The following is a 16,063-nucleotide window of genomic DNA, read 5'->3' as shown; positions in this document are numbered from 1 at the left end:
ACCATCTTCAATATTATTTTAAGCAAAAATAAAATCAATTTTGGGATCTTAAACAAATGCTTTTCTAGCTTTATCACATCATTGAGATTAATTTCCATGTTTACCTGATGATCAAAAAGTTGAAGTGCTTGGAAGGAAAATCCCATGATATTAGAAGTCCATGAAACAATAGTTTTGTCTTCCATTGCATAAAAAAGTCAATGTTACATAAGTTAATTATACAATGTTAAATACAATAACAACGTACTCAGTGAAATCTCATAAAGTGGGGTCTGGGTCGATGTTGAATACATTTTAACTAAAGTTGTACACAGCTACATTGTATAATAATTTAAATATGCATGCTTCACCAGCCACCGTAAAGGTCAAGCAATTTCCTTCTAGCCAGGCTATTTCTTCTCCAGAATACATCTAATTAGCCAATAAATGAGCTAAAGTAACACTTATTTTGAAATAGAGGGAGTAAAACATATCGTCTTCAATGAGAATGCAAAAAATGTTCATTATTTTATAAAATTTTGTATAAGCATTCACATGCACCGTGAGGTTCTTGACAAGTATTAAGTCCATTAACCTTAGTACAAGCGGTTCATCCGGACCCCCTTCGGTGGAAAATTATATTATTTATACATGATTAAAATAATTTTTATGTATATATAGTAGATGTCAAACCCCCTTCGGCTACTTTGTGTGTCTATTCTACAGATTTTGAACCCCCTTATTGAAAATCCTGGCTCCGCCATTAAGTCCATACTATAACAAATAAGGATTTTGCAGTAATTATTTAATGGTAATAGTATAATTTTTGCTATATTATTATATTTAGAGACGATAATAAATATAGATATTTAAAACTGATGACACACTCTATATAAATGTTACTAAGAGTTTTAGCAACTCTGAATACAATAACATTAATTCAACGACGATTCTGACAAGAGCTGCTATAATTCTTCTAACTCTCTTATTTACCGCAAGTTCTGTCACTTAGTATTAAAAAGTTGTCAAGTCCTTCTAGTTATATTCTTCTGTTTCTTATATACATTGGTGCGAGAAATTTCGACTAAAAATTCTAGGTTTACTGATAGCGAGTTGAAGCTCATTTCTGCGGTCAAGAAAAAAATATGTTATTTTTTTGCTTTGATTCTCGTGCTTAATTGGAGAATGTTAATAGGTGAAAATTGTTATTAGTACGGATGCTGCGAGAAGCTGAGAATCATATTCTATATACCAAACTTCTTGTCCGTGATTTTCTTTAGTAGGAAGGTATTTCAATGCAACAGCTCTAAATATGGCTTATTTTTTGCCATGGGTTGATCCTTGTTCTTGATATTTTTGAAGAATCAGAATTAAACTAATATCTCATCCTGGAGTACGAGTACAAGTGGAGGCGGAGCCAGAAGAAAAATATTACAAAGCATGCTTTCCTTAACTTTCGATGATAGTGGCATTCGAACCCACTTTTGATCATAATGGCGTTCGAACGTCCCACAACTCTAGCATGTGAAAGAGTTTCAATGCCCTTTCTTATCACTTAGTCATTAATCAATTTTGTTAGGGATTCACAAGTTAATATATATATATATATATATATAATTTTCTAATACAATTAATATAGAATCTAAGAAAAACAAATGAATTTGTTCGAATTCGCAAACTCCCGCCTAGCTCCACCGAGTAAAAGGACATGACAATCAAGGAACTTTTTGTAGTGTAACAACTTTCTCTACTCCTTCCGTGGAGTATGCACGAGGAAGGTAAAAAGAACATGACAGGTCTAATTATTTATTCTCTCCGTCTCAATTTATGTGACATTTTTTGAATTTCAAAATTCAAAAAAGTCTATTTTTAACCGTAAATTTTTCATATATTTTTTAATTATTTTGAATTGTCAATTATTGTGACTTATAATACATTTTACATAGTTTACAAATATATAAATTTCATTTCAAAAAAATTGAAGATTCCACAAATAAACTTCCGATCAAACTTAAATTGTTTGACTCTCAAAAATGAAAAATATCACATAAATTGGGGCAGATGAAGTAGAAGATATCCTGACCATATTTAGAGGAAATGATCAAAATGGTCCTTCATGTATAGGGGTTGCTTTATTTTGGTCCTTAATATATTCTAGGCGATTGAAATAGTCCTTCATGTATGACAGAATATATTCAATTTGATCCTTTATCCTAAACTTAACAAATTTGTCCCAAAAAATGTTAAATATAACGGTGGACCCACATAATTTACAAACCCACTATTTTTCTCTTCTTAATCTATTACTTCAAAATCTAACACTATTTTGTCAAGAACAAATGCAATACCAGCCATATTAGTATTTACAATCACAAGACAGAACCAACACAACATAGCATAACTTCACACAAAGAAGAACCCAAACTCAAACACTGAATCTTGTCCCGTTCATCAATCGCAGAGCCACATCAGGAATGAATACACAAGTTACATAGCTACTTCAGTCAATAATACCAAAAAATAAATCTAGTAGAACCCACTTATCAACAACCAAACAAGGACGATACCAAAAATTCACAGCAATAGCCCCAATAACATGAAATTCAAGAACCCCAATACACAAAGTAAAACTTGTTCTAGATTACCCACCAAAAATCTCCACCATCCCAGATTACCCACATGTTGACCTTTCTGGAGAATTAATCACTCCAGACAAAAAAAAATTAAAATAAACAATAAACAAAAGAGGATTATAACCAAAGGAAAGAAATATCAATAGATTAACAAAAGCAATCATGTATATAGAAAGTACCAAGAACAACGTAAATGCAAATATTATACCATTCAATTCCTAGATTATACAATTAACTTAATTTTCTATTTTGGTTACGTTCTACTGACAAATGAAATTCTTGATGATCCTTTCATTCAACCTTTTTACAATAATTATGTGGTTAGATATTAGAGAAAATGGTGTTAGAATTCGTGAAACCCTTTCTTTGAGCTAATAAAGATGGTAAAAATGGTGGATTTTGTAAGTTATGTGGGCCCCACAATTATAGTTAACAGTTTTTGGGGATAAATTGTTAAGTTTAGGGTAAAAGACTAAATTGAACACATTTTGTTATACATGAAGGACTATTTTAGTCACCTAAAATATATTAAGGACCAAAATAAAGTAACCTCAATACATCAAGTATGTAGCTTTTTAATCAAGAATCATCAAGGGCCAGCTAGCTAGTTCATGACTTATTTGTTAATGAGCCCACTTTACTATGTTAAGGTTTGAAACCTTTGACGTGTGTCTAATCCAAACACAAAATGTTATTACATCAAAGTTATAAATTTATAAATTATAACCGATTTAGTCAATCTTCTAAAATTAGCTTCTTTGAGAAATATTTTTTGTGAAGTAGTAATTTGAGTTAGACAGTATGTTTACCGTGAGCATTACAGTTAAATGATAATAGGAGTACTATGTTCATGCTTTACAATTATATGTTAATATTACTATGTTCACTATTAGGTTGATAGTTTTTTAAAAAGTTTATACCATTACATAGTGTCTAGTGGCCTTTTATTAATAATATAATTTTTTTTAAAAATCAACAGAGATAATAAAGTTAGACCTTATCTTACCAATTGTAATTTTCAACATTAATAAAATTTGTTATTTAGATTTGACGTAGCAATTGGTGTAATACAAACACAAATTGTAATTAAGTAATTCAATTTTATTTTTATATAAAAATATTATCTTTTATGTCACAAGAATAGACAAAAACTAAATTTCAGATGGATTTAGTATAAGAGTTTTACTTCTGTTAAAACTAAATTTATGATGGATTTAGTATAAGGTTTTACTTCTGTTTTTACTTTGTTGAATAGGGATTTACATCTTTATTTTTTCTTGGAACTTTGTATGGATTCAATGTAATCAAGTTTCTGCGAATATTCTGCGTACAATCTTCTTTTAAAAAAAGATAAATTTGGCTAAACTTTAGTGGAAAAATAAAGAATTATTTTGGGAAATCATTTGTATATCATATTTGGCGCACCGCACGATGTTGGTTGGACCCTTGGGTTATTTTTTCGCTAGGTTAAATCAACAATGATCATTGGTTATTTTTTCTCGCTGCTATTGGGGCTAACAAACATCTTGATGCTTCACGAGATCAAGAAGAATAAAATTAATGGCTTATAATAAAATTTTAATAAGAATTCTTAAATATATTTAAATGCATAAAAAAGAATAATAATTTAGAGTTGTCTTTTTTATTTTCACATAGTTGTTGTTTCTAGTGTAATATTTTTAAATAAAATAAAGCTTTCAATAATATAAAAACTAAGAATTAATTCTAGTTAATAAGATATTAGTCATGTGTTTACAATACATTACCCTTGGATGTTACTGGAAAAACTTTATTTATTAATTTCAACATTTGAGTTAATTAATTCAAAGTTCTAAAATATTTGTGTTTTTTAAAAGAAGTAAAAATTGCTCATTGTTTTATACATATCTAAGGAAAAAATTGTTATGCATTCATATGCACCGTGAGGCTCTAGACAAGTATCAAGTCCACGCAACAATAAATAAAGAATATTGCTATAATTATTTAATGGCAATATATAGTATAATTTTTGTTATAGTATATTTAGAGACAATAATAAATATGGGTATATAAATTATCTTATTAGACATTCATCACTACTATATATACTAATATTATCTTTACTTTCAAACAATTATATATATATTATCACTTTTAGTATTTTATATCATATATTAATATATTATTTGAAGATACAATTAGATATCCATATCCCTTAAAATTAGGATTGAATAATTATCTGCTTAATTAACTTTTTCACTCTAAATCAACCACTATCTCTTAATTCTCCCCTCCCATATTTATCACTCAATTGTGTCTCCTCCTTTCTGATTCAAGAATTTCACCGTACAATTTCATTCCAACAATAGCTAATCTACTCTCTTCTTCTCAAGATATCATCACCATGGCGGACAAATTCTCCTGAACACAAATATTATTTTGTATTGTTCATTTATAACGAGATCAAATCAAAGTAACTGCTATAGAGAAAACTTTCAATTCAGAGTGGGTCTTGATTGTTTGTCTCCGAAAGAAATGGATCTTAGTTTTGATTATGTTATGCCACATCATAAAAGGATCAAAGGGAATTGTAGAGAATTTTTGTTTGTTGGTGTTTTTCTAAGGCTTTCTTTGGTTACTGTGATATGGATGTGGTAGTACCAATATTACTTTGATATAGTCCTTGAAACATGTGTATCCAATAAGTAGTAATCTTAATTAAGATCCGAGTTGTATTTTTAGTAAATATGGGGTATCTGAACAAGTATATGTATCCACCATTAAATTTGGAATGCATGATTTTTAACAACACAGTGATATTAATGATATGACAGATACTCTACCGTCGTGATTTGTTCCTAAATTCATGTGTTTCAGCTACATTTCATATTTAGATACACATAATTAAATGTATATGCTTATTATGTATTCGAGATACATGTTTTTGGATATAACATATGAAATTTAGATACACATAATTAGATGTATATGCTTCTTCTTTTTGTATATTCCATATTTAGATACACAAGATGCATATGCTTACTATTTATTCGAGATACATGTTTTTGGATATAACATGTGCAATTGATACTTGATACATGAAATTAATACTAGATACATATAAAAGATAAATGAAATTAATATTAGATATATATATATATATATATAAATAAAAAATTGATACATAAAATTAATACTTGATACGTATAACAAATACATGAAATTAATGCTACATACTTCTATGATACATATGAATGTACTTGTATAACACTCATGTATCTAAGTGTTTAGTTTGATAGATACATCATATATTGATAATATAGATACATCAAATTAATGAATTTATTACTTTAAGAGTAATTATTTTGAAATTAATCAAATTACATTACCAAGATATACATGTTTTTATCTTATATTAATAATATTAATGAATTTACTGTTTCAAAGAATAATAAAATAAAATTAATTATCTAATATATTTTGAAAATCCTCAATTACTCCTCTAATTAAGGAAATCAGTTACAACCAATTACTTTAAATAAATAAATTTTGTATTTCAATTTTAAAATTCGGTAGATACATGTATCTCATGGATTCAGAGTCATGTATTCTAAGAATGAAATATGATAGAGGAAGTAATATTTGAAACTATTGGGAATCTTAGTAATTAAAACCTAAACTTGTGGGATTTATGTGATTTGCCCTATAAAAATCAACACTATAAATAAATGTCACTAAAATTTTTAGACACTTTAAATGCAATGACGTTAAATATTTTTACGACAATAAATATTATTCCTAAAATTAAGAAATTATTGCCACTAACGATCTCTTTTATGGCAGTGACACTCCATGAAGCTGAAATTTTTGTGCTTGACATTAACTTAAAAGTAAATAAAATCTCTTTGAAATTTTGTTCACCAACTGATCCACATATCTCTAATTTTTACCCATTTCTTCCTTCTAGTCATGTCATAAAAGAACAAGTATGAGAACATAAACGCCATAGAAATCGAAATGATCTTAGTGCATAAATTTCTCTTTGATATTGCACAACTCTGATGAGTAATTGGGCGTTGTTTTTATAAGTTTTTTTCTGGTCATTTAAATTACCAATGAAGGTTTGATGATTTGGGAAATTTGGCAATGAAGGAGAGTTCAGACATAACTGAGCAAAATAAAAATATGAAAAAATCACTTACTATTTAGTATTATTGAAAATATTTAAACATTGTAACATCCCATAACTTTTTTTATGTTAATTGGAACGAAAGATATAATATTTGATTATCATTTCATTACTATCCTTGTAGAGTTGCTAAAATATCAGGAGTTGGACCAATTCCTACTTGTAACCAAGAAGAGCATTTATCCAAATTCACATCTTTAAGGTTACTCAATTTTGCTTCTTTGGCTTTTCGATCTTCATCCCTACTCAAAGAATCTTTGTAGTTGTGATTTTGATTTTGATTAGTATCGTCTTTCCATAGCTGGAGTTGGCTTCTTGGGACTTCCTGTTCAAATGGATTATTGTATAGTTTCAAGCCAACTTCAATTGGATTGCCTAGTTGTGCTGGAAAATTTAAATCTAGTGGTTGATGAGAGTTGATAAATAAAGGCTTGTTGTATAGTACTTGTTCTTGGTTGTGATATTGGATTTCTTGAAAAGTAGGTATAAAGGTAGTCTCTGGCAAACTCGATGTTAGCCAGTGACACCTTTTGTGTCCGCCCAAGGCTTGTCCAGATGAAAAGACTCTATGGCAAATCGAGCATTGATGAACCCTTGATCTTTTTCTTGAAAATGAGCTTGATGATGTTGGAGATTGAGATTGAATATCGTTAAATTCTTGATGCAAAATTAAATCACTAGGAGAGATCATTGAGTCTTCATAATCAATGGCATTATCATCATCGTTGTTATTGTTTTCATCATCTTTAATGTTGTCATCGAGTTTTACAGCATAACACCCTTTAACTTTCTTGTGACTCGCTCTATGTCCCCCTAAAGCTTGGTGTGAATTAAAAAATTTCTTACATCCTTTACATTGAAACATTCCCTTTTCCACTTCTTTAGCCTTGTTTCTAGCCTCCTTGTTATTGTTATCGGACAAATCATAAGATTTGTTCGATAACATAACTAAACAATTCGCGAGATCTTCTTCTTCTTCTCTTGAACAATGTTGTTTCTCTTTAACATCATGACCATAATAATAATACTCCGATTTCTCAACATCTATATGATCATGATCATGATCACTTGTTGATCGATTATTCTCTAACATTAATCGATTTGAATTAGTACGTAGATTATACGAGTGTTTTTGACCCTCCAATTTTTCCCTTCTAAAATTATTCATCATATATTTTTGTTCACTAATTTCTTCTCCATAGTTTCTATTACTACTATTATCCCCTACTGCTCCATGAGATCTCATGTGCCCACCTAGTGCCCCAGCACTATTAAATTCCCTCTTACATACTCTACAATAGAGTAATACAACATGACTTGATGGTTCATTTTTTTGGCTATTATTATTATCCACCATTATTTTCACTCATTTTGCACTAAGAGTACTAAAAGAGAAATGGTATATATAAATAATTATTAGTTAGTGACAGTAGCAAAGTGAGGGAAGTTATCCTAGTTTATAGTTGATGTTAATTGAATGTGGATGAGAGTTAAGACATAAAACATGTTTGTTACAAGTGGAAAGTTTTGTTCCCGTGTGGTAGAGAGATTATTTCTAATTTGTATGGTTATTGTGTCATGTTAGTATTTTTACAGTCAAAATTTACTTACACAAGTTTACACATTTTAAGTAATATGGTACTTATAAAGAAATTTGTAAGGTTATAGTGGACTACTTTACTAGTGTGACCTCTATATACGTATGTATGTACAAACATGTAGAAAAAAATTTGAAAAAATAAACATTTTTACTCATTTAGAGATAATTATAATTAATTGTCCAAAAATGAGGATAATTCATACAGAAACTAAATGAGTAAACTTAGTTGGAGGCTTGAAACAAAAATTTATGATATGTTTGATGTGGCCTATAGGTGAATAAAGTGAGTGTAAATAAAAATATCAAGATTCAATTTTTTGTAGAATCGAAAATTTTAAAGCGTTATTTTTATATTTATTTATTTGTCTAAATGTTGATGGACAAAATTATCGCGTAGTAATTGTATTGATGAAAAATAGCAGGTACTTGATAAAATAATTCATGTTATATTGGCAAATTGAACTTTACACCACTATTACCAACAACAACAACAATAAAAAAGTTTTTGTTTATGGTATAGAGAGAGAAAACATCTTTTTGGATATTCAAATTTTTTCATGTTTGGTTTGTCAAAATTAATATTTTGAAATATATTTTATTTAGAAAAAAATATTCATTAAAAATAAGGACAATGACTTCCCTAATAATATTAAGTATATACCGAAAACAATGACTCCCCCNTCTCACACAGAAAGAAAGAGCATCAGCCTGACCTGTAGGTCCGTAACTCCCACTCCTTTACCACCCCACCCCCTACCACCCGTGATCCTCACTTGGCCACTCCACCCTTTCATAATGTTTTCCTAGATTATATATAAATATTTTTAGAATAATTTTTTATTTATTTATTTACCAAACACAAAAAATAAGTAAAGCACTCACTTATTAATTTCAAGACAAAGTCTTTCCTTCATACCAAACACACCCTATCTTATGAGTCTCATGATATAGTTGTTGTTTGGCTTAAGTCATACACTGCCCCCTAAAGTTGTCTGCATAATTCACTTGGACACTTTAACTAGGGCTTGTACCTATCGAACACCTTGACCATTTTGAATTTGAACCAATTAGACACTCTGTGCATATGTGGCACAAAAAGTGGAACTCACGCCTTATTGGGCGCGTGAATCATTTAATCAAACACATTTTCAACCTTTTTTTCTCATTATTTTTTTAAAAAAAATAACAATCTTTTCCAATTTCCTCTCCTTCAAAATTGCACGACCACTGTTGCTCCTATTTCTTCATAGCAATCCACTATCAACATTTTTTTACAAATTTACTTCTTCTAAGTTTATACTTAAATTTGATAAAAATTCCAATGATGCAGGCAATAAGAAATCCATACTTTACTTTATTTCTTACATTTCAAGACCTAATCTGTTGTTTATCATATTTTTATCCCCGTTAATAGTAATTTTATTGGAGCAGATAAACCCTAGCTTTGTTGTACACAAGGACACCTTTTCATTTTTTTTTACCTTCTTGTCAATTATCATTGTATTAATTTTTCAGATTTAGAATTATATTCTGCCGTCATTTTCGCCGGAAAAAATGAAAACTACCATCCACATTTTTTTGCCAGAAAAAACGAAGACTACTGTCCACATCTTCTTTACCAGAAAAAATGGAGACCATATACACCATCCCTGATCCACACCCCTTCTTCCTCCACAACAAAGCAGAATCAAAATTCGAAATCAAAATTATAAAAGGAAGAACATATTTTTTTAAGAAAAAAACAGCATCAATTTAAAATAGGAATAAAAAATACGGCATAAAGAGAAACAAAAATGGTGAATTCATACTTAGTATATGTTAAAATCTCAGTTTTTTTTCAAGATGAACAATAACAATGGTGGACAAGGGATATCTTTTAGGGAAAGAGAAGAAGGGGGAGGTTTGGGGNTTATTAATTTCAAGACAAAGTCTTTCCTTCATACCAAACACACCCTATCTTATGAGTCTCATGATATAGTTGTGGTTTGGCTTAAGTCATACACCGCCCCCTAAAGTTGTCTGTATAATTCACTTGGACACTTTAACTAGGGCTTGTACCTATTGAACACCTTGACCATTCTGAATTTGAACCAATTAGACACTTTGTGCATATGTGGCACAAAAAGTGGGACTCACGCCTTATTGGGCGCGTGAATCATTTAATCAAACACATTTTCAACCTTTTTTTCTCATTATTTTTTTTAAAAAAAATAACAATCTTTTCTAATTTCCTCTCCTTCAAAATTGCACGACCCCTGTTGCTCCTATTTCTTCATAACAATCGACCATCAACATTTTTTTACAAATTTACTTCTTCTAAGTTTATACTTAAATTTGATAAAAATTCCAACGATGCAGGCAATAAGAAATCAATACTTCACTTTATTTCTTACATTTCAAGCCCTAATCTGTTGTTTATCATATTTTTATCCCGTTAATAGTAATTTTATTGGAGCAGATAAACCCTAGCTTTGTTGTACACAAGGACACCTCTTCATTTTTTTTTTACCTTCTTGTCAATTATTATTTGTATTAATTTTTCAGATTTAGAATTATATTCTGCCGTCATTTTCGCCGGAAAAAATGAAAACTACCATCCACATTTTTTTGCCAGAAAAAACGAAGACTATTATCCACATCTCCTTTACCAAAAAAAATGGAGACCATATACACCATCCCTGATCCACACCCCTTCTTCCTCCCCAACAAAGCAGAATCAAAATTCGAAATCAAAATTAAAAAAGGAAGAGCATATTTTTTAAGAAAAAAACAGCATCAATTTAAAATAGGAATAAAAAATATGGCATAAAAAGAAACAAAAATGGTGAATTCATACTTAGTATATGTTAAACTCTCAGTTTTTTTTCAAGATGAACAATAACAATGGTGGACAAGGGATATCTTTTAGGGAAAGAGAAGAAGGGGGAGGTTTGGGGTGGGTGGGGGTGGTTTAAGTAGAATTTTCTTTTTTTTTAGTTGAAACTCTTTTTTTATTGGATTTAGATTTTTTATATTTAAATTTCATTTATTTAAAATAATTAAATTAAAATGCCACATGTCTTCGTGTCAGAAAAATGTTTGATAGGTATTTATTTTTTAAGATTAAAGTATCTAATAGGAAAATGGATGTGTTGAGATGTCTAAGTGAAATATGCGAACAACTTTAAAGGGGCGTGAATCACTTAAGCCTTGTGGTTTAGTTGGGAGACTATTTCTGACTCTTCATGTAGTCATAGTGTTAGCATTTTTCAGTCAAATCAATTCACACAAAATCACATTATTGTACTAAAGTTGTAAATTTATTGGACTATTTTTTCAACACCAACAGAAAATTAAAACGTTACTCTTCGAAAAGTCAAAAGAAAGTAACATTTTAAAGTAATTATAGTAATTACCTATCTTATAAATTAAATGAAGAATACTTCATTCAAAAAGAAAATGAGTATGATAATTGCTATAGTTTGGAGGGCTCGGAAAAAAACTTATGATATGCAGTTAACACTATGACCTATTGATAAATGAAAAGAAGCGAAAATAAGGTAAATCGAGGTTTAATTTTAATAGAAACGAAAAAAATCAAGGGTGATTTTTTCATTTATCATTTGTTTATGTTTAGAGTTATCCGATTTTTCTAGTGATAGGAGGTAGTAACTAATAACTATTCGATAATTTAGTTAATATTGCATGCAAGTTGAATCTGATGCGAATATCTATGGTAAAAAAACAACTTTTGCTAGTGTGTGTATACATATATATAATCCATTATAATGTAATTAGCTTTTTCAGATATGGCTATAAAAAGTCGAAATGTAAGCCATGCTATTTTCATCATGTCATTCACTACAATTCTTGCAACATAATTTATCCACATTAATGACTAATTTATGATATTTGCAATTTTAAATGTGATATGTGTCATTGATATCCACATATACCTTTATGCACCACCAAAGATGGGATCCGGCTCCCCTCCACTTGAGGAAATGGAGAGAAGGGGTAATGGAGGGGAGCTAAATCCCCACCGGAGATGGCAATACAATGGATATAATCTATTCACCTTTCGTTAATCAGATATTTCGAGTTTGAATTTCAAAAAATAGAAAAAATCATGATTAGAACATTTCCACAGATAAGGTACCATTAAGAATTCTGGTAAGGGAAAACGAAAAATTGAATTTTCTTTGTTGGTATAGCTAGTCTCAATGACAAAATCTAAATTAGAGAATTATTAATCCTAGTGTTGAAGCTATGATTAATTAGTACTAAATACATAATCTAAAAGCAGTTCGGCAATGAAACAAACACTTTTTGAACACGTGAGGAAGAAAGAGATATATATTCACGTGAGAAGAAATGAAAGGAATTATAGTTTGTCCATTTGTGGGCGAACTATCTTTAAAGTTGGTGTAATATTATTTTGGATGAATTGAGAGTTAACAAGGATGACGGGGTTAAGGGATGTTAGTTATAGTTCACCCATTGTCCGTTTTGGTGTATGTTTTTAGAGAGAGTCCATTTTTTAGAATTCAAAAAGTGTCTGTTTTGATGCCGAACTCTACTAAATGGGAATTCTCTAACGTCCAAAAACCCAAAGAAAGAACAAAAAATGTGACCTAAATTTCCCAGAGCTTATATATATACTAGATATGGGACCCCGTGCTAGCACGGGGCCCAATATATGTTACTGTTTCTGTTTTAATTTATGTGGTACATATGAAATTTGAAGTTAATCAAATTTTTAGTATGTTTTTATATATTTTAAGTTGCTAATTATTTGTATTTAGAGTATGTTTTACATAAATATATTAGAAATCACAATAATTAACAAGTTAATACAAAAAAAAAAACTTATAAAAAATTCATTGACTTTTGAAATTTCATTTGTATCACATAAATCAGGACCAAGTAATATATATGAAAATTACATAAAACGTACTATAACTCACAATAATTAGCAACTTAAAATATCTATATATCTATATTTCTCCCAATTTATGCGGTATAGATGAAATTTTGAAAGTTAACAAAAACTTTTTATATGTTTTGAAATATTTTAAGCTATTAATTATTATGATTTATAATACTTTTTACATAAAAAAATTATTTATATAAAGTATAAAAGAAAAAATTTAGAAAAAGGAAACATAAATGTCAGCAGGAGTCCAATCTATGTTAATTTCTATGTTTTAATTATTGTAATACCGATTGAATTTGGAGAGCCAACTAAAAATTTTGAAAGGATTTTTTTTATAAATTTTAAGTTGTTAATTATTATAATTTATAATATTTTTATTAATTTTAAACCAATATATGTTTTTCTCTGTCTCAATTACATGAGACATATGGAATTTGGAGAGTCAACTAAAATTTTAAAATATGTTAAGTTGTTAATTATTATATCTTATAGTACTATTACGTGATTTTCAAATAAAATATGTATTTTTTAATTTCAATTTATATGTCATTGATATAATTACATATATTAAGTAATGAAGAATTAATGTGTAAATTATGTGACACCTATGAATTTTGGAGTGTAAATCAAATTAGTTATATGATTTAAAAAAAAAAACGGTTAATTATTACAATTCATAATACTTTTTATATATTTTTTAAATGATATATATATATATATATATCTTTATGATATTGATATTAGTATTATAATAAATTAAATTTTATTATTTTAAATTTATGATCTGAATTGTCAGCCTATGCCACATTATAAAATGTTCCAAAGTAGATATCAGATTTACAAAAATGTCGATGCCAGCTAAAGTAATAAAATAACATCTAAGGGCATGAACCTATATATGTATATATAAAGTTGAATATTGACAATTTGATGTGGCATCTCTCTATGACCAGTATTTGTATTCATATTTTTTTCCTTTTTTTGACATTTTATCTTTGTTTTGTATTTTTTATTTGTACTTAAAAAAAATGTATTTATGTCATACCCGATTAATTATGCCCTTTATAACATCCATTACACTAATATAGATTTAAGTAAATGAAAATGGAAGATGAAAAGATAAAAACTATTCATTTTTTATAACTGTTTATAATTATTTAGCCTATAAAATAAAAACAAAATAGTTGAGCATTTGTAACAAATAAGAACAAATTTCTTCACTTTGGTTCTTCTTCTTCTGACGATAATGATCAATATATGGTATCAACTTTTGTCGCTAAGATGTCCATCAAATTTCTAGGTCATGTGACTTTTTTAACAAAAGAGAAAGAGAGAATATCTCATTATTCTTGTGAAGACATTGATGTAAAGAAAGAGATTATGTAACAAAAAATTCTTTTCAAAATAAAAGACATTTTGAAAAAATGTTTATTCCTCCTACAAGGAGAGAAAATTCATTGTGATTGAGAAATTTATAAGAAGCCTGATTAGTGTTTCAAAGGGTAAGAAAAATTATTTGGAGAAAAAATCATTCTATTTATGGAATTCGTATCAAATTAGGAGGAGAACAAGCAAAAATTTATTTTGTGACTTGAAAAGAGAGAAAATTAGATATTATTTCTTTCAACCTCATTATTCTTCTAATTTCTTTCTTCTTTTATTTTGTCTTGATTTTTTGTATCTTTAATTAAAGTTTTTTTTTCTTATTTATCTTTAATTAAAGTTTATATATATTTTCTTAAAAAAGAATTTAAAAAGATGATCATATTTAGTTCCTTTCCTCATCAATGCTATTAATCTCATAATTAGTGTTATTTATATTATTTTCTTAATTACTTTTTTTTCTTTCATTTAATTATTTATTTGAAGAAATTAGTTATTATAACTTTATAAGAATTACACATGTATTTTTACATAATTGATTTGTTATTTTTAAAATTTTTGGATCATTCTTCATCTTAAAGTTTCTATCTATATGTAATAATAAAGCTAAAATAGAAAATGTGGGGTGACACCTTCTTAGCAATAGATACTTATTTATTCTGATCAATGTTTCTGACATTTTTTGTTATTTTTTCCTTAAAATAATTGTTGCCTCGATTTTTAGTTTTAGTTTTATTTTTGTAGCATTTTCTAATTTTAAAAGACTGAAAAATTTATATTGAAAATTTACAAAATATAAAAAATGATTTATTTAACTCCTATCATCATCAATATTATTATTAATTTGTTTTACTTCATTTCATCATTAATGTAATTAATGTAATTTACATCATTAACTTCATGCAATGGAAGAATTTGTTATTAGCAAATATATTTTAACTTATTTGATAAAAAATATATTCTTCCTCATTTAATAGATGTAAAATTTGTGAAGGTTTTTTTTTTTTCACAATCTTCATATTATTAAAACAAATAATAATATTATGATTAAACAACAAAGTCAATATAAAATTAATCAAAAATATTTAATTTAAATGATCGCGCGAAGTGCGGCCAAGTTCTCTAATTTAAAACAAAAAAGTAAAATTTAAATGGGTCTACTATATAATTCCTAGAAATCCAACTTGAAAAATTATGTTAAAAATGAAAAATAAAAAGTGAAATAAATTTAATTGAGAGTTATCCTTCGTCTGTCCCATTTTATGTGAGACTTTTTATTTCTCGAGAATCAAATAGTTTAAGTTTGACCATAAATTTGCGTATTATATCTTCATTTTTTAAAAAAAAATTGGAGAAATTAGATAAATAGTAATCTTAGCTTCTAA

General features: G+C 28.1%; 1 protein-coding gene across 1 annotated transcript; it reads right to left on the bottom strand.

The window, feature by feature from the left end:
• Positions 1-6,892: 6,892 nt before the first annotated feature.
• On the bottom strand, positions 6,893-8,147 carry LOC125843173 (zinc finger protein ZAT1-like). The gene has a single exon (XM_049522392.1). The coding sequence runs from the start codon at positions 8,135-8,137 to the stop codon at positions 6,893-6,895; it is 1,245 nt and encodes a 414-aa protein (XP_049378349.1). The 5' UTR covers positions 8,138-8,147.
• Positions 8,148-16,063: the final 7,916 nt, after the last annotated feature.

The sequence above is a fragment of the Solanum stenotomum genome, chromosome 10 (assembly GCF_019186545.1).
Source record: "Solanum stenotomum isolate F172 chromosome 10, ASM1918654v1, whole genome shotgun sequence".
NCBI classification, from domain to species: domain Eukaryota; kingdom Viridiplantae; phylum Streptophyta; class Magnoliopsida; order Solanales; family Solanaceae; genus Solanum; species Solanum stenotomum.
Note: the sequence above shows the minus strand (reverse complement) of the source record. Positions and strands in the feature narration are given on the sequence as shown.

Bases quoted from the DNA above. Each gene is read 5' to 3' on its own strand.
- LOC125843173 (XM_049522392.1), bottom strand. From the start codon at position 8,137: ATGGTGGATAATAATAATAGCCAAAAAAATGAACCATCAAGTCATGTT.